Source organism: Pipistrellus kuhlii, unplaced genomic scaffold, assembly GCF_014108245.1.
Source record: "Pipistrellus kuhlii isolate mPipKuh1 unplaced genomic scaffold, mPipKuh1.p scaffold_m20_p_8, whole genome shotgun sequence".
Lineage (NCBI taxonomy): Eukaryota > Metazoa > Chordata > Mammalia > Chiroptera > Vespertilionidae > Pipistrellus > Pipistrellus kuhlii.
Window position 1 is genome coordinate 33,857,624 of NW_023425584.1, and position 21,824 is coordinate 33,879,447.

The 21,824-nt window shown below is 53.7% G+C and overlaps 1 protein-coding gene across 1 annotated transcript; it reads left to right on the forward strand.

The window, feature by feature from the left end:
- The first annotated feature begins 7,704 nt into the window (after positions 1-7,704).
- FGFR4 (fibroblast growth factor receptor 4) lies at positions 7,705-18,258 on the forward strand. The gene is given in 19 exon segments (XM_045576601.1): positions 7,705-7,969; positions 10,444-10,586; positions 11,226-11,489; positions 11,578-11,649; positions 11,764-11,930; positions 12,389-12,512; positions 13,038-13,228; positions 13,349-13,487; positions 13,817-14,007; positions 14,108-14,253; positions 14,342-14,463; positions 15,688-15,798; positions 15,881-15,943; positions 15,946-16,070; positions 16,425-16,547; positions 16,628-16,698; positions 16,934-17,071; positions 17,349-17,454; positions 17,552-18,258. Coding segments are annotated over 18 exon segments (2,391 nt in total). The 5' UTR covers positions 7,705-7,969; positions 10,444-10,495; the 3' UTR covers positions 17,699-18,258.
- Positions 18,259-21,824: the final 3,566 nt, after the last annotated feature.

Sequence of the window (21,824 nt, forward strand, 5' to 3'; positions counted from 1 at the left end):
TCATACTCCCTTGTATGTTGGCTCAAACAAACTCATAAATATTCTCTGCAGGTTTGTACTAGAAATAGGAGAGGGCCAGGACCTCAAATAAAAATGAGGAGAGAGAAAGAGAGAGAGAGAGACAGAGAGAGAGAGAGAGAGAGAGAGAGAGCTACTATTTACATTTTGCAGAACACAAAACTGAGGCTTAACATTATCTAAGGACACACATTTTCAGGATTCAAATCCACAGCTGTCTGGCTCTAACACCCAACCTTCCACCACTCAGTTGCTGTCCATGTCACCTCCATTTTGAAGAGCCAGGCCAGACCGCCACAAAACCTGTAGGGGAAGCCAGGGTAGAAAAGGGTTGGGGGAAAAATATTGATAGTAAGAACAATTGTCAGTTCTGAGCAGCAACTGTACATTTCCCTGTGTACTTTTCCTATATTTTAGAACTTTCTCAAAATAAAAATTGTTTTTAAAAAATGAAAGAAAGAAGACAAGAAAGCACGGGGCTGGGTCAGAGGAAGGAACTGGGCCTGGGCCGGAGCGGGGCCGGGGCTCAGGGTAACCCTTCCACCTAAGAGCCCAGTGTTCCCTGGGCCGCTCTGTCCAAGAGCAACATGGTGGGCACCAGGCCATGTCTGCCCCCTCCCCACAACTCTGCTCCCAGGCAGGCGGGTGTGGGGCAGCGGCCTGGCCTCAGGAGTCCCTCCTGGCCCAGCCTGGCACTCCAGGAGCCCAGAGTCAGCAAACCTCTGCCAAGGGCCTGGCACTTCATAGGTGCCCCATCACTGCTGGTCAAATGGGCAGGAAAAGCAATGCTCAGAGCCAGCCCCCACTCATCCTCAGGTGAATTGCCTCCTTTCCGGCCACAGTTAAGGATGGGGAAGAAAGTGGGCTGATGTGTCAGCAATCCCAGCTCTCCCTCTGTGACCCAAATGGTAGGGTTAAAGTCTCAGTTCTATTGTTCACTTGCTGTGTGACTTTAGACAAGTCATTCCATCTGCTCCTCACCTACAAAACAGAGCTAAGGATCTCTACCCTCACTGGCTTGGGAGAAGGATAAAAGGATGTAATGCATGTATGACACCCAGCCTAGCAAATGCCTAGCACATAATGGGAGCTCAGCTAAGGTGTGGACTTCGGCTCTACTTCCTGTTCCGTCTGGTAAAACCTACTTCTCTCTCTCTCTCTCTCTCTCTCTCTCTCTCTCTCTCTCCCCTTTCTCTCTCTTAATATTTTAATTGATTTCAGAGAAGGGAGAGGGAGAAAGAGATAGAAACATCAATGATGAAAGAGAATCATCTATTGGCTGGCTCCTGCACCCCCCACCCTGGGGATCAAGCCCGCAGTCCAGGCATGTGCCCTGACTGGGAATCAAACCTTGACCTCTTGCTTCATAGTCACTGAGCCATGCCGGCCAGGCTCATCTCTTAACGCATTAATTTCCTCCAACATCTTGGAGTAAAAGAAAGCATGAGGGTGCCCATTTTCTGTTGTGGTTTTTTGTTTGTTTGTTTTAGTTTTGGTGTGTGTGTATGTGTGTGTGTGTGTGAGAGAGAGAGAGAGAGAGAGAGAGAGAGAGAGAGAGAGAGAGAGAGAGAGAGAAAGAGAGAGAGCCCGTGCGCACGTGTGCACATGCCCATTTTCTGGAGGGAAAAACTGAGGCAGAGATAGGTTAAAGTCAGGAACTGAGAATGGCAGGCTCCTGAGTCCCTGACTGGTGACAGTCTGTTGGCAAGAGAGTGAGACTGTGAGAGGGAGACAGGCCTGGATTCAAACCCTTGGTAGATCTCCTTCTGTGCTCTGTTTACTTATCTATGTCTTCCCACTAATATCAGCGGCTCCTTAAAGGGTACAGGCTGGGTCTGATCACTGCATTATCCCTAGGATTTAGAATAGTGCATACCACACAACAAGCCTTTGGCAAATGAATGAGTGAATGGATGGCCTTGTGAGAGCGTCATACTCCGTGGAGGGTCCGTGTGAGAGGTGGTGAGCGCCAGAAGGGCCTGGACAAGGGCGGTTCAGACCCAGCGGAGAGGCTGTGGGGGGTTTGCCAATCGAAGGGACTTGGGCACATCAGGAGGCAGCCTTTGCCTTGTCTCAGGTATACTGGGAGGTGCCTGGAAGTTGAATGAAAGCTGCGTGGGGTCCAGTTCCTGCTGGCAGCTCACCCCGCCGCCACCCCAACAAACATTCACTAAGGGAGCCAGCAGAGGACCAGGGGTGGGGGGCGGAGTTTCTCCAGGAGTCCAGGGGGTCCGGTAAAGCCCCCTCTGGGCAGGAAGCTTCCAATTGCTGGGCACCCCCAGCGCCAGAAGCCTCCAGCAAGGAGGGACCTGGAGGAGGGAAAGTAGGACAAGCTGTTTTTACTTATTTATTTATGTATGTATTATTTTCTTTTTGTTGTTAATCCTCACCTGAGGATATTTTTCTATTGATTAAAAAAATATTTTTTTATTTTTACAATATACAAAATAAATATATTACCAGATTGTAGTACAAAATAATTAGCCATTTACATGCAATAAACATTAATATTTCAAGAAGAAAGGATTTTAAATATAATAATATTACCCAAACTGTACTAACATAGTACTGTATATTACAAAAGTTGTAGGAAATATTAAAAATCTGCAAATAAAAGGATTACTTCTATTATATTCTAAAATATTTTTTCTCTCCAAAACCGGTTTGGCTCAGTGGATAGAGCATCGGCCTGCGGACTGAAGGGTCCCGGGTTCGATTCCGGTCAAGGTCATGTACATTGGTTGCGGGCACATCTCCGGTGCGGGGTGTGCAGGAGGCAGCTGGTCGATGTTTCTCTCTCATCGACATTTCTAGCTCTCTATCCCTCTCCCTTCCTCTCTGTGGAAAATCAGTAAAATATATTTTTAAAAAAATTAAAAATAAAAATAAATAAAATATTTTTTCTCTGGATCTGTTTTTGTTCATCGGTTTATGTTGTTCATTATATTCTACAAATTAGTGAGATCATATGATATTTATCTTTTTCTAACTGGCTAATTTCACTTAACATAATGCTCTCCAGATCCATCCATGCTGTTGCAAATGGTAAGAATTCCTTCTTTTTTAAGCGTAGTATTCCATTGTATAGATGTACCACAGTTTTCTAATCCACTCATCTGCTAATGGGCACTTAGGCTGTTTCCAAATCTTAGCTATGGTGAATTGTGCTGCTATGAACATAGGATTGGTGTTTCTGGTTTCTTGGGATATATCTTTCTGATTGGTGTTTCTGGTTTCTTGGGATATATTCCTAGAAGTGGGATCACTGGGTCAAATGGGAGTTGGATTTTTAATTTTTTGAGGAAACTCCATACTGTCCTCCACAGTGGCTGCACCAGTCTGCATTCCCACCAGCAGTGCACGAGGGTTCCTTTTTCTCTGCATCCTCGCCAACATTTGCCCTTTGTTGATTTGTTGATGATAGCCATCCTCACAAAGTATGAGATGGTACCTCATTGTCATTTTGATTTGCACCTCTCGGATGATTAGTGATTTTGAGCATGTTTTCATATGTCTCTCAGCCTTCTGTATGGCCTCTTTCCAAAGGTATCTACTAGATCCTTTGCCCATTTTTTGATTGGATTGTTTACTTTCCTTTGTTAAGTTGTATGAATTTTAGAGATTAAACCCTTATTGGAGATAACATTGGCAAAGTTCTCCCATGCTGTGGGCTTTCTTGTTAAACTTTTTATTTTGATGTAGTCCCATTTGTTTATTTTCTCCTTAGTTTCCATTGTCCTAGGAACTGTATCTGTAAAGCTATTGCTGCAACATGTGTCTGCTATTTTGCTGCCTATGGCTTCTTCTAAGATTTTTATGGTTTCCCATCTTATGTTTAAGTTCATTATCCATTTTGAGTTTATTTTTGTGTATGGTGTAAGTTGGTGGTCTGGTTTCTTTCTTTCTTCCTTTCTTTCTTTTTCTTTCTTTCTTCCTTCCTTCCTTCCTTCCTTCCTTTCTTTCTTTCTTTCTTTCTTTCTTTCTTTCTTTCTTTCTTTCTTTCTTTTTTGCAAGTATTTGTCCAATTTTCCCAACACCATTTACTGAAGAGACTCCATTATATGCTCTTGCCTCCTTTGTCAAATGTTAATTGAGCATAATGTTTTGGGTTGTTTTCTGGGTTCTCTGTTCGGTTCCATTGGTCTATATGTCTGTTCTTGTGCCAATACCAGCAGTTTTAAGAACAGTGGCTTTGTAATATAGCTTGATATCTGGTATTGTAATCCCTCCAACTTTGTTCTTCTTTCTCAGGATTGCTGTACCTATTCAGGGTCTTTTTTTATTCCGGATGAATTTTTGGAACAGTTTGTTCTAAGTCTGTGAAACATGCTGTTGGTATCTTAATAATTGGTGGGGTTTTTTAAAAACATATTTTTATTGATTTCAGAGAGGAAGGAAGAGGGACATAGAAACATTAATGATGAGAGAGAATCATTGATCGACGGCCTTCTGCACCCCTCCCACTGGGAATCAAGCCTGAAACCCAGGCATGTGCCCTTGACCAGAATTGAACTCGGAACCTTTCAGTCTGCAAGCTGACACTCTATCCACTGAGCAAAATTGGCTAGGGCTGCTATTGGTATCTTAATGGGGATTGCATTGAATCTATAGATTGCTTTGGGTAGTATGGACATTTTATTGATGTTGAGTCTACCAATCCATGAACACAGTATATTCTCCCATTTGTTTATGTCTTTTTCTATCTCTTTTTTCAACTCCAATGATTTTTTTAGGGAGACTAGAAAAGAGAGGGAAAGAACAGAGAGAAACACATCCATTGGTTGCGTCCTGCACACACCCCTACCAGGGCCTGGGCCAGACAGGTACGTGCCCTGGACCACGATCTAACTCAGAATCCTTTGGTCCACAGGCTAACACTCTAGCTACTGAGGCAAACCAGCTAGAGTAGGACAAGCTGTTTTTAAAAGATAGCCAATTCTCTTCTGATTTATCATTGGGAGGAGATTATCCTTTTGTTTGACAAGGAAAAGAAAAATAAAGGAAACAAATCACTATTTTTTTAATAAAAAAAAAACTTCTATGTAGTTTACTTCAATGTTTCTAATTTATGAGAATAACTTCTTTTTTTTAATATATTTTATTGATTTTTTACAGAGAGGAGGAGAGAGGGATAGAGAGCTAGAAACGTCGATGAGATAGAAACATCAACCAGCTGCCTCCTGCACCCCCCCACCGGGGACGTGCCCGCAACCAATGTACATGCCCTTGACCGGAATCGAACCCGGGACCTTTCAGTCCGCAGACCGACGCTCTACCACTGATCCAAACCTGTTTTGGCGAGAATAACTTCTTCTTTAAAAAATATATATTTTATTGATTTTTTACAGAGAGAAAGGGAGAAGATAGAGAGCTAGAAACATCAATGAGAGAGAAACATCCATCAGCTGTCTCCTGCCCACCTCCCACCGGGGATGTGCCCGCAACCAATGTACGTGCCCTTGACCTGAATCGAACCCGGGACCGCTCAGTCCGCAGACCAACGCTCTTTCCACTGAGCCAAACCAGTCTCGGCCAGAATAAGTTCTTAATGCTACATGCATCAATATTTAATTTGGAAAGCATAAGCAAGAAGATCCACCATTTTACTGGGACTACACAATTTAGCACAGTACCAGGCACCATACTAGAACAACAACAACAACAAAAAACACCCAAAATTGAAGTATGAGTGATGGCAGACGTTCTTAAACTCCAGGGTATCAATGAACCTCCCAATACTATCGTATGTATACAGAAAGTTGTGTAGTGCGTGCACTTTTCTGGGGAGAGGTCCCACCATTCCAATCAACTTCTAAAGAGGCCAAATAGCACAGAGCAGAATTCTAATCCCCTTCCCTATATTTTCAGTGAAGAAAGCTGTGGATGCACCTCAGGAAGTTCACTCCTGCAATTTTCATGGAAACAGGGTAGAAAGGAAAACAAATAAAAGTAACTTGCAAGGACTGGGCAGGAGAAAACTCCAAAGTACTGCTTACCTTTTAAGTTTAGTAACCTGTTCTGGTTTAGAGAAGAGAAACGGGACCTGAGTGGTAATATAAGCTGGAAGCAAGGAGACTCTTATCAGATTTTTCAAATCCTTAAAACACTAAAAACTTAACTATAAACAAAGCAATAGCAAGAACTCAAAATGCAATTTAATTCAAGTCCAGTTTTCAGTATCTGCACATTAACAACTTATTTTTATTTTTGAATATCACAGACTTCAATCAGAATATTTAAAATATTTAAGATATATACTGCATGCGTCTAACAAATCTGACATAGGACAGGTATCCAGTTTACTTGCATTATACTCTGAAGTTTTAACTGAACAGCCAATTAGCATATATTTATGATCATTAAGTACAGGTAACAATAAAAAAGGCAATGCATTAATCTGATGACATCCTATCACTGTGCAATGTCTATTAACAATACTACCCTAGAGCACAGGCAAAATGTAGACGGAGGACTTTCCCTCAAAAGCAAGCTTAAGGGATTAAATATCATCACCATCGTCACTACTGAGGGTTAAGCTGCTGCATGTAGGTAGCGCCCTTTCTTCCCAAACATTCCCCCCATACGGCCCACAGTCCCTTTCTCCCAAAATCATCTAACTTCTCACAGGAATCCTCATCTTCTAACATCTTTTCATCTATACCTTCTTCATCGTCCTTTGCATCTACTTCCTCCTTATTTTCGTCTAAATATTTTTAAACATCTTTTCAACTGCATCTTCTTCCTCCTTTTATCAGCATCTTCAAGTCCCTTTTCATCTGCATCTTCTTCAACCACTTTTTCATCCGACTCATCATCAAAAAAATTTTTATATGCATCGTCTGATTCTTCCTTATCAAACTCAGAGCCTTCCTCATCGATAACTTTTTCAGTGCTACCATCCTCAAATTGTGATCGTTCAGTCATTTTCTTTTAACTCTTTTTCAAGGCTTTAAAAAACAAACAACAACAACAAAAAAAAACACCTCATCACAGCCATTCTCACTTTAATGGGCCTTTTAGTTATGCAACTGAAGCTTCCATCCTCCTCCCCCCACACCCTCCTCCGGAGTAAGGGTGAGAGACTAGGCTCCTTGACATAACAATGGAAGTGGAAGCTGCTTTCCGATGGCCAATGTCTCCACCAGCCGAGGGCTAACTGGGGGGTGAGCTAAGACCCCAGTTGAGGGGTTCCCTTTCTTCTCCAGGAGCCTTCAAGGAGTAAAGGGTTTGGACATCACAGGAGTGCTGGGCAGAGATCGAAGTTCGGCTGACCTCCTATTAGGTCACCGTCAAGATCCTCAGGAGGAGGGCACCTACTGTGTGCCAGGCTCTTGAGATACAGTGGTGAAGTCAATAGTAATTGAAAGATTAAAAAATTTTTCCCTGGCCAGGTAGCTCAGTTAAACGTTTAATATCACTGGGAAGGTTGTGCAGAGATTGGACGGGAACGGGGGCAGGGGCAGTGTGCTAGGCACTCCATGGCGACTACGCAGAAGACAGAGGAGCCAGGCTGGGCCACGGTCTGCAGCGGCGAGAACTACAGGGTCTTGTTCCGGGAGGGTGTTGAGCAGGAGATGGAGAGCAAGGACCAGAGTAGAACTTCGGAGTCCGGCCTGAATGGGGCAAAAGAGGCGGGGTCTGGGGGGTGCTGCAAGCTGGGGCGGGGCCTTTGGGATGAGGCTGCTCCGGGTCGCTCGGCGCTCTTGGGTTCAGGATCTGGCCTCCAGGTGGGTGGGATTCCGCCCGCAGCAGCGCGGCTGTCAGGACGGCAGGTCCGGAGGGGCCGGCCGAGGTGGGCGGGGCGCCGGGCCGCCGGCTGCACGCGGCTTTCGCAAGCGCATTCCCCGCTCTGCGGCCGCAGGCGGAGGAGCGCCCTGCCTGCGTCCTCGGTCCCCGCCGGGCTGGGGGATCAGCCTGGGCGGGACTAGGACCGGGACCACCGAAGACCCAGGTGAGCCAGGACCCGGTGCCGGGAGCTGTCCCGCGGAGGCTCCAGGTGCACCGAGATCGCTCCCAGCCGCCAGGGGGCGAGCGGCGACGGGGCTCCGGGAGCTGCCCCATCCCAGCAAGGGGACCCGGGTGTCCGCTCGGCGGGGCGGGTGGAGGGGGGCGGTAAATCAGTAACCCGCCGTGCACACAGGGCCTTTTGTCCCGCTCCGTCCAAAGAGCACCCCGGCCACGGCGCTGGTTACTCATTGCCCACCGGGGCGGGGGCGGACAGGCTGTCTCTGCGGCTCCTCCTGGGGACCCGCCGACTCGCACCTCCCCCCAGGGCGGCGGCGTAGGGGTGAAGGAGGACGAGCTCGCCCGCTCCTCGGCTGCTGGGGTGTCTGCGCGCCCCGCGTGGCGATGAGAAAGCTCAGGCTCGAAGAGGTGCAGTCCTTTGCCCAGGGTCCCCCAGCGCGGGGGGTTGGAAGTAAACCCTGGACAACCTGATGCCAGAGTCAGGCACTGCGACCCCCTGTCCGCTTGTGACCTTGCTAAGGACCCTGGGGTGACGAGGTCAGGGTAGCCTGAAGGTGAAAATGTATCGTCCACTGGCCTCCCAACCGGAGCTGAGCTCCCTGCAGAAGTGAAGGGGGGGGGGGGTTACCAGGAGGGGCCACGGAAACGGGGTGGGCGCCGAGAGAGTGGCATCTGAGCCAGGTGGAGAAGAGAAATGGACGCAGAGGTCAAGAGACAAGATGTGCCCAGTTTTGAAAGCAGGTGGTTTCAGTGCTGAAGGTACTGGAGGAGCAGACTGTGCAACCTGCATGGCCCAGGCAGGGAGGGAGGCCAAGGATGCTGTACCCGCTGGGCACGGGCAGCCATTAAGGACTTGTAAGCTGGTGGGGAGGGGGCTGACATGGCAGCCTTGTAATTTTTAAAGCCTGCTGGAGAATAGAGGCCCACCCTAGAGATGCCTATGGCCTGCCCTGGGTCCAGAATGGGCTGGAAATGGGACAGGGGTGAGGACTGGGGATGAACAGAGATAATGCTCCAGCTGCAGAGGCAACCCAGGGAAGAGGGAAATAATGGCTTTGCCCAGAACAAGCCAAGTGTCCCCTGCCTCAGAGCCAGAGCTGGACAGGAGGCTGTGGCTGAAGAGAGAGAGTGTGGTGGGTTTCCTGGGCAAGGAAGACCCAGAGACATCAATGCCCCGACTGTCACCCAGCCCCAGGTGATAGCCAGTGGGTCTCCGGGCCTACACTGGTCCCCCTCTTCCCCTGCCCTAGCTGACGCTCAGTTCTGAGGGTGAGGAGACATCCCTGGTGGCATTTGGAGGAGGATAATCAGATGGGGTGGGTGTCCCGCGGAGGCTCCAGGTCACTCACACCTGACAGGACCTGGGTGTGACTGGCAGAGGGCAGACCCTGGGTGACAATTATAGGGAGGAGATGGGGAAGGAGACCATTCCAACATTCTGTGTACCCAGCCCCTACATACATTCTCTCTATATCTATTTTTTTTAATTATTTTATTGATTTTTTTTTTTACAGAGAGAAAGGGAGGGGATTAGAGAGTTAGAAACAACCATCAGCTGCCTCCTGCACACCTCCTACTGGGGATGTGCCCGCAACCAACGTACATGCCCTTGACCGGAATCAAACCTGGAACCCTTCATTCAGTCCACAGGCCAACGCTCTATCCACTGAGCCAAACCGGTTGGGACTACATACATCCTCTTTTATTCTCAAAGCAATCCTGTGAGGTCAGTGACCCAGACATGGCCAGGCACAAGCAAGTTGGTGAGAGCTAGGATTTGAGCTTGGTTCTGTCAGACTCCGGAGTCTTCATTCTTTACAAGAGCCTGCCTTGCCTTGCCTCAGGTGGAGTGGTGGGGACACAAAAAGCAGAGATATTCCCAGGCTGCAGTTCTGGTTCAGAAAGAGGAAGGACTGCTAGCCATGGAGTCTGCTGCCTTGTCAGTAGTAAGCACCCTGCCGTTGGAGGTATCCAAAGCTGGTCATGGAAATGTCAGCAATGCTAATAAGGAGTGGGGATCAGATCAGATAATATCCAGATGCTGCAGTTTGGCCTTGTATTATATTTCAGATTTTTTTTTTTTTCTCTTCAGAAATAAATTCATTTATTCAGCAAAAAATAAATCATGTGTGCTAAGAGTGAACAGAAGATATGTTTCCATTCTCTGCTTGCCTCCAAGGAAAGAATCCCAAAACTGCCCTCTCTGTGAACTTGTGCCAAGGTCTCAGCAGGACCAGTGCAGAGCAGGAAGCCCCGCCCCGCCCCGCCCCCCTGCACACCCTACTGTGCGGCAGCCTTGGGCTCTGCAGCAGCAGACCAGCTTCCAGTCTGCCCTGCCGCTGCCTGGCGGGGGGCTTGGAAGTGACCAGCCATTTCCTGTCTCCGCTTCCTCATCTGCAAAATAAGGGACTGGCAGCAGCCACGGTGCGCATGCAGCAGGAGCTCTTCTCCCTGTTTCAGGAAGGCCATCGGTGGGAAACCCAGCCCGGGCCCCGGGAGCAGCAGGAAGAAGATGCCGTTGCTGCTGGTCCTGTTGGGGGTCCTCCTGAGAGCATCCTGGGCTCCAGCTTTGCCCTTTGAGGCCTCTGAGGAAATGGAGCTGGGTATGACCTCTAAGGTGGGAGAGGGTGGCAGAGGTGGGAAGAGTTGGCACCAAAAAGGGGCTGAGCAAAGCTGGAGAGGATCCTGGCCCAGGCCCTGGGGAGGTGGCAGCAGGTGGCAACCATTGAGACTCAGTGTCTGGCTCCCAGAAAGCATCCACCTCTCTCTGTGTCCGCGAAAGAGAACTGGCCTTGCAGGGCCCAGGGCCCTGAGCTGGGCTGCAGAGCTGGTGGTGAGCCTCTTGGGTGTGTGTGTGTGTTCTGTGTACCGTGTGTGTGTGGCTTGGGAGGCCCAGACCGCACGTGTGGTATGTGCACTGGGAGGATATTATGCCTTGGAGTGGTGTGATGTGTGTCCTGTAGCATGTGCCGTGTGTGTGTGTGTGTGTGTGTGTGTGTTGAACAGGGTCGTGTTCAGCCCAGCAGGTGTGCTACTCACCGTGTGTGTGCTGTGAATCAGAGGCATGGCCTTACCTCTGCATGCAGCATCTATAGCATGTGGTTGTGTGTATGTTGAGGGCCAGTAGGTGTCTAGCATGTGTCTGAGGTGCTCATGCCCTGCATGGGCAGCATGTCCTCTCTATGTGGGGGCTGCCTCAGCTGGGGCTGTGGGGCTCACTCACGTCTGCCCTTGGCCCACAGAGCCCTGCCTGGCCCCCAGCCCAGAGCAGCCAGAACAAGAGCTGACCGTGGTCCTTGGGCAGCCTGTGCAGTTATGCTGTGGGAGGGCTGAGCGTGGTGGCCACTGGTACAAGGAGGGCAGTCGCCTGGCACCTGCCGGCCGGGTACGAGGCTGGAGGGGCCGCTTAGAGATCGCCAGCTTCCTACCCGAGGATGTTGGGCACTACCTCTGCCTAGCACGAGGCTCCATGTTTGTCCTGCACAATGTCACCTTGGTTATGGACGGTAAGGAGGTCTGGCAGGGGCTAGTGGGTATCTAGGGAGAGGCTCTTCCTATCCTGCCCTCATATATCTCCCTCTATCCCTGACATAGACTCCTCGGCCTCCAGCAATGGTGATGAGGAACACAATGGCCCTTCAGATAGGCATGTTTACCCACAGCATGGTCAGTACAAGCCCTCAAGGACTCTGTCCCTGCCTCCCAGCTGCTCCCTGAGAAGAGACCTGTGTGGAAGCACGTAGTCATCCCGAGGCCGCTAAGTTCTTCCTTCCCCTCCAGCACCTTACTGGACACACCCCCAGCGCATGGAGAAGAAGCTGCACGCAGTGCCTGCTGGGAACACCGTCAAGTTCCGCTGTCCAGCGGCAGGGAACCCCACGCCCACCATCCGCTGGCTCAAAGATGGACAGGACTTTCACGGGGAGCATCGCATTGGAGGCGTTCGGGTGAGTCTCCGGGTTCCAAGGCCACCTGCTCCCCCACCGCCCCCTCATACCTATAAATCAACCCCCAGTTCCTTCTCGAATAAAGAAGGCCACTGTGTGGCCCCAGAAGAAGCGCAGGCCGTGGACTTGGACAGCTCCGGTTCAAGTTCCCACTCTGCCACTCTCCGGCAAGTGACTTAGCCTCCGGAGTGACTCCATTTCTAAAGGAGGAGGGATCCCTGACCAGCATCAGTAAGTTTGGGCAGCTCATTCTCATGGTGAGACCCTGCAAGGCCAGCTCCAGGCTGTAATGAGGAAACTGAGACTCAGAGGGCAAGCTAAAACTCAGGGCTCAGGCATTTCTTGGAGTCTTCTCCTTTGTCCCAAAGTCCCTAGCCTTGCCCTCTCCCTCTCTCACCCTACTCCCCTCATGGGCATGAGTTAGTGACCCCTCATGGACACGTCCACTCCCCCCGCAGCTGCGCCATCAGCACTGGAGCCTGGTGATGGAAAGCGTGGTGCCCTCAGATCGTGGCACATACACCTGCCTTGTGGAGAATTCGGTGGGCAGCATCCGCTACAGCTATCTGTTGGACGTGCTGGGTGAGCGGATGGGCGAGCGAGGCAGGGTGGGGAGTGGAAGCCCAGAACTTGCCCTCAGTGAGAGCCCAGTCTGGCAGGCAGCATGGACTGAGTCTTAGATGACACTCAGACTGCTTAAAGTTTGCTGTTGGGGTGAGGGAAGCACAGAGGGTGAGTGGGCCTGGAGGAGCAGAGGTTAGCCAAGAAGAAAAGTAGGAAAGCCATTGAGGCAGAGGGTGTGGTTCAGCAAAGGCCTTCAGCGTAAAGAACAGAATGCCTTCGTGGGGAGAGGTAGGCCCGGGGTTTGGCATTTTCATGGGGAGCCAGGCCAGGAAGGGTTCTGAATGCCAGGCTGAGAAACTGTCCTTGACCCCGAAGGCAATGGGGAGCCAGGGAAGGTTGAAGCAGGGTGAGCAGGAGACAGACAGGTCTGAGCTGCGTATCAGGAAGGTCTCTCTCCCTTGAGCTGGGGAAGTGGGAGGCAGGTGACCAGGGTGCCTCTGTGGGTGCCGCTGGTCAGGGCTGACGGCCCGGCCCGGCCCCCAGAGCGGTCCCCGCACCGGCCCATCCTGCAGGCAGGGCTCCCGGCCAATACCACAGCGGTGGTGGGCAGTGACGTGGAGCTGCTATGCAAGGTGTACAGTGACGCCCAGCCTCACATCCAGTGGCTGAAGCACATTGTCATCAACGGCAGCAACTTCGGTGCCGACGGCTTCCCTTATGTGCAAGTCTTGAAGGTCCAGCCCCTGCGGTGCCTGAGCCCTCCCTACCCTTCTCCCACGGTGGGGAGGGTGACTGCCGCTCCCTCCCTGGCCCCGGGCCCTGCTGTGACCCCTGCATGTGTCTCCCACCTCCAGACAACAGACATCAATAGCTCAGAGGTAGAGGTCCTCTACCTTCGTAACGTGTCGGCCGAGGATGCGGGCGAGTACACCTGTCTGGCAGGCAACTCCATTGGCCTCTCCTACCAGTCGGCCTGGCTCACCGTGCTGCCAGGTGAGCCCCTGAGGCGGCCAGAAGAGGCTTCAGGATCCTGCTCTGATGCAGCAGGGGGCTGACCTGCGGGTGGACGTTATCCCTTGGCCTGTGGGATCTAAGCTCGGGACGTGGTGTGTGTGGTTCTGTGTTGGATTCTGCATGTAGCAGACCCTCTGCATGTCAACATGTGACTGTCAGTGGGACCCAGGACGACGCAGGACTGGGTGTCATTACAGTTTTCTTGGTGTGTGCATCCTGGTGTGTGGTGGGAGCTGTGAGGGCCTGAGGCAGAGGGCACAGGGTCAGCCATCTGACCACTGACTGGCCAGTTGTGTGTCTGCGGACAGAGGAGGACCTCGCGTGGATGGCAGCAGCGCCCGATGCCAGATACACGGACATCATCCTGTACACGTCGGGCTCTCTGGTGTTGGTGGTGCTCCTGCTGCTGGCCGGCCTGTACCGCGGACAGGTGCTCCACGGGCGCACCCGGCAGCCCGCCACGGTGCAGAAGCTGTCCCACTTCCCTCTGGCCCGACAGGTACTACGCCCCCCCGCCCCCGTGTCCCACAGGGAGACTCTCGGCAGCCGTCCCACTACAGCTCAGTGCCAGCAGGCTAACCAAGCCTCCCGCTTTGCAGTTCTCCCTGGAGTCAGGCTCCTCAGCCAAGTCAAGCTCATCCCTGGTGCGGGGCGTCCGTCTTTCCTCCAGCGGCCCCCCCTTGCTTGCTGGCCTTGTGAGTCTAGACCTCCCGCTGGACCCACAGTGGGAGTTCCCCCGGGACAGGTAGGCTGTGCTGAGGGAGGGTGTGGGTGCAGGCTCCAGGCAGGAAGGACGCCCGGACGGCTGAGACCTCAGCTTTCTTGATTCCTAGGCTGGTGCTTGGGAAGCCCCTGGGCGAGGGCTGCTTTGGGCAGGTGGTGCGTGCAGAGGCCTTAGGGATGGACCCGGCCCAGCCTGACCAAGCCAGCACCGTGGCCGTCAAGATGCTCAAGGGTGAGTGTAGCGGCCTGGGGGAGGTACGGTGGGCTTCGAGCTGACAGAAGGAGCTCATAGTGCTATCAGTTGAGCACTAGGGGCCAGGAGAGGCTGTCGGATCCCACCCACCCTTGGGCCTGAGACCCAACTCCTGAGCCTCAGTTTCCTCATATGTCCCTACCTCAGAGGTTCATAAAAATTCCTGATGCATAAAATCTTACCCATTGGGATGATGGTGACTCTAAGGATTGGGGGTAACTGGGGTTTACTATCCCCTGTCTGCCCTGACCCTATGTAAGCTTTGACCTCAAGTAACCTTGTCAGCTGTGTCGGACACCACCTCATTCCCCCCAGGCCACACCCTCAGCCTCCCCCAGGGCCCTTCCCAGATCTGTCCTGTTGTTTCTACCTCTCTAGACAGCCTTTCTGCTTAAATTCAGTCCCAGCCTCCAAGCAGGAGCCCCAAGGTGCCTAGGACACCCCTGGAATCTACCACAGGGGCCTCTCACCACTGTCTCCCAGGCCCCTCTGCAAGCACCCAAACCACTGTTCTTTTCTCCGCCTCCTTACTCCCAGCTCCCCTCTGCGCAGCTGGGGCCACCTGGCACTTTCCCGGAGGCAGAGATTGAGAAATGTGCATTGCGACGTCTGGTGGGGAGGGTATGTCATTGGCCCAGGGCCACAGGTCAGCCCTGAGGGCCCGCCCCTGCTCCGCAGCCTTCTTCCAGACCTCCCCGAGCTGTGCCCCGCTGGCGGCTCCTTGAATTCCCGGGCCAGATGGACGCCAGCCCCTGGTCAGACAGACCTCAGGGCGCCAGCCTGCTCTCCACTCCCAGGAGCTCTCACCCCATTCAGGGACTAATGCCAAGCCCTGCAGACAAGCTTCCTTCCTGCTCAGAGCTCTTCCCCCTCCTGCTTGCTGGCCCCTCGCAGGCAGGCCTACTGCTTTTAGATCCTTGATTCTTGTTGCATCCTCACAACTGCTCTGAGAGGCAGGGCACGATACGGTATCCATTTCACACAAGAGGATCCTGGGGTTCAGAGAGGTTAGGTGACTTTATCAAGGCTACGCAGCCTCGTGGGGACTCAGTCCCAGACCTTCTTGTCTCCTGTCCTCTCCGCCACCCTTCAGCCTACCTTGTGTAGTCACCCTTCATGTCCTCTCCCCCACCTACAGCCTTCATGTCCTCTCCCCACCCTACAGCCTACCTTGTGTAGTCACCCTGGCTGTCGCCCTTGCAGACAACGCCTCTGACAAGGACTTGGCAGATCTGGTCTCTGAGATGGAAGTGATGAAGCTGATCGGTCAGCACAAAAATATTATTAACCTGCTGGGTGTCTGCACCCAAGAAGGTGGGTGAGGTGGGCCTCGGGCAGGGGCGGTGGTGGCAAAGAGCACAGCCTTGGCAGCCGCCCTGCCTGCTCACCTTCGCAGGCCCCCTGTATGTGATCGTGGAGTGTGCTGCCAAGGGAAACCTGCGGGAGTTCCTGCGGGCCCGACGCCCCCCGGGCCCGATCTCAGCCCTGATGGGCCTCGGAGCAGCGAGGGGCCACTCTCCTTCCCTGCCCTGGTCTCCTGCGCCTACCAGGTGGCCCGGGGCATGCAGTACCTGGAGTCTCGAAAGGTGAGGGCGGCAGCAGCACTTGGGGCCACTCCCAGCTGCTCCATCCCCAGGTCTTTATGACCCTGGCATTCAGTGTCTCCCGCTTCTCCCTCTCTCCCCTTTCTCGTTACCCTGCGCCCTTCTGTGTGTAGAGTTCAGTGCATGGCCCGTTCCGGCCTCACATACTGCCTCACCATAGGCAGGGCAGGGGAAGAGGCCACATGACAGAACGTGAGGACCCTGACGTTGCAGTCTCGGGTCTCCCCTCTGCATCCTGACTTCCTCACCTGTAAAACGGGTGACGATCCCTACCCACCAAGGCGACCGTGGGGTGTCATGTGTCCTAATAAGCCTAAGTCCCTGCCCTGTCCCCAGTGCATCCACCGAGACCTGGCTGCCCGTAACGTGCTGGTGACAGAGGACAACGTGATGAAGATCGCTGACTTTGGACTGGCCCGAGGCGTCCACCATATTGACTACTATAAGAAAACCAGCAACGTGAGGGAGGCAGGGCAGCGCTGGGGGGAGCGGGCAGGGCCTGTGGGACTGGCACCAAGGCTTCCTCCTCTCCCCTCCAGGGCCGCCTGCCTGTCAAGTGGATGGCACCAGAGGCCTTGTTTGACCGAGTCTACACACACCAGAGTGATGTGTGAGTCCTGGGGGCTGAGGGTCCTGAGTGTCTGCCAGGATCCTTATACTACCCCCCAGAAAAGGCAAAGCATTTGCCCCAAGTCACATAACCCTGGGACCTGAGGTGGACCAAACTCCAAAAAAGGCTCCTACCCCCACCCCCGTTTGGTGAATTGTGCCCACAGGGGCCCCCTTTCCGGCCCCAGGAGCAGGGAGCGAAGCTGTGCCCTGCTGAGCCCTAGTTCTGCCTACAGGTGGTCGTTTGGGATCCTGCTGTGGGAGATCTTCACCCTTGGGGGCTCCCCATACCCTGGCATCCCTGTGGAGGAGCTGTTCTCACTGCTGCGGGAGGGGCATCGGATGGACCGGCCCCCGAACTGCCCTCCAGAGCTGTGAGGCCATGCCCTACTCTCCCCCACTTTCTGGTCCTCACCCTCTGCTCTGACCTAGCCTCAGGTCTGGCCCTGGGGAGGGATCAGCACCAGCTCACTGTGACTGCCACCTCCTCAGCCCAGGCCCAGTGGGAAGGTCCTGGCTCCTGTGCCCTGTCATCCACCCCTCAGGACACCCCTCCCCTTCCCCACCTTCTCTGCCCACCCACGCGGGGCCACGAGGTCCTCCCTTCACTCAGGCCTGTGGGTGCTTCTGACCCTGCCCCACCTCTCTCAGGTACGGGCTGATGCGTGAGTGCTGGCACGCGGCTCCCTCTCAGAGGCCCACTTTCAAGCAGCTGGTGGAGGCACTGGACAAGGTCCTGCTGGCCATCTCTGAGGAGGTACTCCTTCTCTCCCATCCTGTGACCCCCCTCGGCCACTCCCCTTTGGGCTTTATCTGAGCTGACTATCAGGGCTCACCTGCACTGTCCCCCGCAGTACCTGGACCTCCGCCTGACCTTTGCACCCTACACCCCAGCCGGTGGGGACGCCAGCAGCACCTGCTCCTCCAATGACTCTGTCTTCAGCCATGACCCCCTGCCACTGGGGCCCAGTTCCTTCCCCTGTCCTGGGGTGCAGACTTGAGCAGGAGCCTGAGGTTGTGCAGGCAGGACATCCAGCAGCCATGGGCCTCCCGGATCTGCTGCAACCTGGTGGTGCTTGATCTTGGCAGCCCCAGTCCAACTTCAGGGTGCAGTCCCAGGTCTCTGGTTTTGCTTTGGGGAGGTCTGTCCTTGGCCCTGGAGTCCCTAGTTGAGGCTTCCGGCTCTGGCCTTGGGTTCCCAACTCAGAATTCAACCCTAGTCCCAAGGCCCAGCCCATGGCCCGAGCATTCTAATAGCCTGAATACAGGGCTCTGCTTGGCATCCGGGGCCTTGACACTTGATCCTGATTCAGGGCTTTGGCTGAACCTGGCTGCAGGGCTATCCCAAACCTCCCTGCTCCCTACACCAAGAGAGATCTTGGGCCTCTGAAGCCCCTTCTCCCAGGCCTCCCCCCACTTCCGCTTTGCTGCTTGTCCCAGCACCTGGGTGGAAGGAGCTTTGGCCTCTGCGCTCCTAGCTGACCCTGGAAGACTGCCGAAAACACAGAAACCAATGGCCTTTTATAAATTATTTTTTTGAAATAAACCTCGTTGTGCCTGATGTCTGCCTTGCATCCCAGATGGAGGGGGGAAAGGGTGGAGGGATCCCCAAGCTGGGAGTTCTGCCTAGGTGACAGGCTGGCAGGGCTCTGTGCCAGGCCTTGGGTTCACATCCACCTCCAGTGCCTCAGGGTGGACCTCTGTCTTGGCCTGTCTCTCACTCACACCATCTTGTATATGTGATGGTGTGAACGAGCGCTATGGGCAGAGGAGTCCACACAGCACCATCCATCCACAGGGCGGGGCTCCTGTACCCTGTGCACATGCGTGACCTGGGGCTGTTGCCAAGGGAGCTGGCAGTGCCCCTCCCCCATCTGCTCAGCATTAACCAAGCTGACAGTTAACACAGCATGAAAGCCCAAAACCCAACCCCGAGGCTGCCTCCTGCTCCCACGCTCTGCCTGCCGTCAGGCTGGGAGCTTGGGCCGCGCAGCCCCGCCTGCCCTGGCCGGTCTCCGCGGCAGCAGCTGGTTGCCGTCCTCCGGGCTGGACTGCAGCTGTTCCTGCCTGCCTGGTCCTCCCCTAGAGAGCCCTCAAGGCCCTGTTCTCAGATGCCCTTGGGGTGGGGGGAGTAGAGAGGATCAGCTTCCCGGGACTGAGCCTGGAACCTTCCTCAGTCCATCCCAAGGGTTACTACTGCTGCTCCCCGGCCGCTGAGCCATGGGATGAGGGTGCCTGACCCAGCGCCTGGCTTTCTCCTGCCCTGTCCTCCTGGCACAGGGCTGTCCAGAATTTGGTGCTGGAAGACTGAGCAGCACCTCATGGCCATGGTTCTTTCCTCCTCTGGGTCTCCTCATGCCCTGTCCACGTCTCTCTGAGTCCCCAAACCCCCCATGGAACTACTCATCTGCCCCCAAAACGGCATCTCCTCCAGGGGCCTCCATCTCAGAGAAGGCACAGACCAGGAGCCACAGAGTCACCCCCAACCCCAACCCCATTCCCGAAGGAGGTAGAAACACAGTGGAAGGTTCGAGGCCTGACACTCCCAGGATCCCAAGGCCAGTGCTGTCACTTCTCCAGTGGTCACTGCCTTCACTAGTGTGAGTGGGTGCTCCTCCCTGCGTGCCTCTCTGGGCCTGGCTCTAAGGTGAGAAGAGGCGTGGGTGAGCACATGTGTGTGTGTGGGGGGGGGGGGGAGCAGACACCATGCAGAATTCATGAGTATTTCAGTGACACTAGTGCTTGGGCTTTGCTGCAGCCCAAGGTCCCCTTCACTCGCATTCCCCTGCGGGTGGCAGGTTCCTAAAGCAACTCTTGGCTTATGCACCTCCTGCACTCAAGAACCCAAACTGGCTCCCTGGAGCCCCTAAACTTCCTGATTGAGCCCCACCTTCTCTGAGTCGTCCCCCTGGATGCCACTGATCAGTGACTATGTCCTTCATCAACCAACCAATCACAGGAGAGGCAGGTCTCTCAGAGCCTGGAGGCAAAGTGTTGGTTGGGTAGTGTGTAAAAACAAGTGGGTAAGAGATGAGAGTCCCCATTTTCCACTTCCTCACCATGGGCCCACTGCCCTCTCAGACTCAGCCACCCCCACTCTCCCTCTCCACAGCCGCACCAGATAGACCATTCTTCCCATTTAATGGTAGGGAAACTGAGGGATGTCACAGCCCAAGGTTACAGGATGGTGCTCCAAAGGAGCTGAGTTGAACCCTCCCACCCCACCCCAGGTTCCCAGTGGGTCCTGCACCATGAGAGACCTGAGCCAGGTCACTCAGAGTGACGGGGCAGCTGCTGCCTGGTAGGTTCCAAAGGCCAACAGGAGCTCGGCTGCCCACCCTGTGCCCCCTCCCTGCCCACCTCCCTGGCAGGCACACACTTGCTAGGCCCCTTCCACATTCCTGATGTCGCATGTAAGAGTGAGACAGATGCTGCTAATTCCCGTGCAAGCTCGGCTGCCTCCCCTCCCCTCCCCCGAGCCTGCTCTGGGCAGCACGGCAGCAGCTGGAGCTGGGCCCCTTGGTCAGTCTGGATTCGGAGTGGCCTAGCTGTGACACCGGCCTCGGGAGCCTGTAGCAAAAGCATCAGTCACTCTGGACTTTGCCATGAAGGTATCAGTCAGGGTTCTGATGAGAGCAACAGATAGATAGCCACTGCTATCTGGGAGCCGAAGTCCGGGGACAGGAGGCTGCTGGTAGGGAAGGTCAGGTGGTCATAGTGTGGAAGGGGGGCAGCTATGACCGAAGTTACCCTCCGAGCCTGAAACACAGGAATGCTGCCACGCCTGGAGAGTGGTTTTAAGTGCTCTGTCAACAACTGGGATTAGGAGGGAATGGCCTCAGGGCCGGGCTGCCAGGATCTTATTCCTGCCTCAAGGCAACTCTAACAGAACGGCATTCTTGTCCTGCTGCCCAGATGAGGACAACTGAGGCTCCGGAGGAGAGAGTGGCTGGGCCGGGTTGCACAGGAGTAAGTGGGAGAGTCGGTGCCGATGACCGGCTGCCCTGTCCCACGGCAGAGCTCATTCCTGCAGCCCCAGTACCCTGGCCTTTCCAAGGACAGTGGAGGCTGGGTGTGCACAAGCAGGGACATCTGTTCATGGAGTGTCCACACTCAGGGGTGAATAGACATTCAGGAGGAGCCAGGCCCAGTATTTTGGGCCCCAGCCCACTGCCTTCGGTTCCTGCCACCTCAGGGCCTTCACATGGGCAGGATGTTCCTCCTGGGGCACACTCCTCACCTTTTAAAAAATATATGTTTTTATTGATATTTTTTAGAGAGAAGATAGAAATATCGATGATAGAAAAACATCGATCAGCTGCCTCCTGCAGGCCCCCTACTAGGGATCAGACCCACAACCCGGGCATTGTCCTCACCAGGAATCGAATCAGCAACCTCTTGGTGCATGGGATGATGCTCAATCCACTGAGCCATGCTCTCCTCACCTTTTAAGTGTCACGCAAACCTCATTTATCAGGTGCTCTCCATTCGGACCCCTCCCAGTTTGTCCCCCCCTTGCAGGCTGTGACCCCTATTCAGAGGTGCTCTCAGTCTCCTTCTTGCAAAGAGAGCACAGAAAGCCAGCACTACTTGGATGGATTCTGAATCAGTCCTGAAACCTCAGCATATTTCCAAATCACCTGGAGGCCCTGGACTGCTGGTTCCACCCTAGAATCTCTTATTGGGTAGATTTGAGGTGGAGCCTGAAAACTTTCAGGGAGTATAGCTGCTGGTCTGGGGCCACACTCTGGGAACCAGGGTTTTTATAGAGGTGTCACGTGTTCGAGGTTGAAACGACTCAACAAAAATTCCAATATCACAAAAGGTTTTCAATGAAAACCAACCCCCCAGTATGCACTCTCTTGGCTTCCTGAGGAAAACTGCCCCCATTCTCTGAGTCTTCCTGAATGCTTCCTGAATGCTTGCCCTAGACCCAGTTGAGTGGTTACTGTCCTTGTCCCCTAATTCCCCACCCCGGGCTGCACCTGGCAGAACTGAGGGGCAGTAAAGGGTTGAAGAGATGAAGGAGACCCATTCCCACGTACAGACACACTCAGGTGTGCACACTCAGCCACACTGCCTGTCTCTTCCCACACTCCAGACTCCGAGTGGGATGGGAGACCCCTC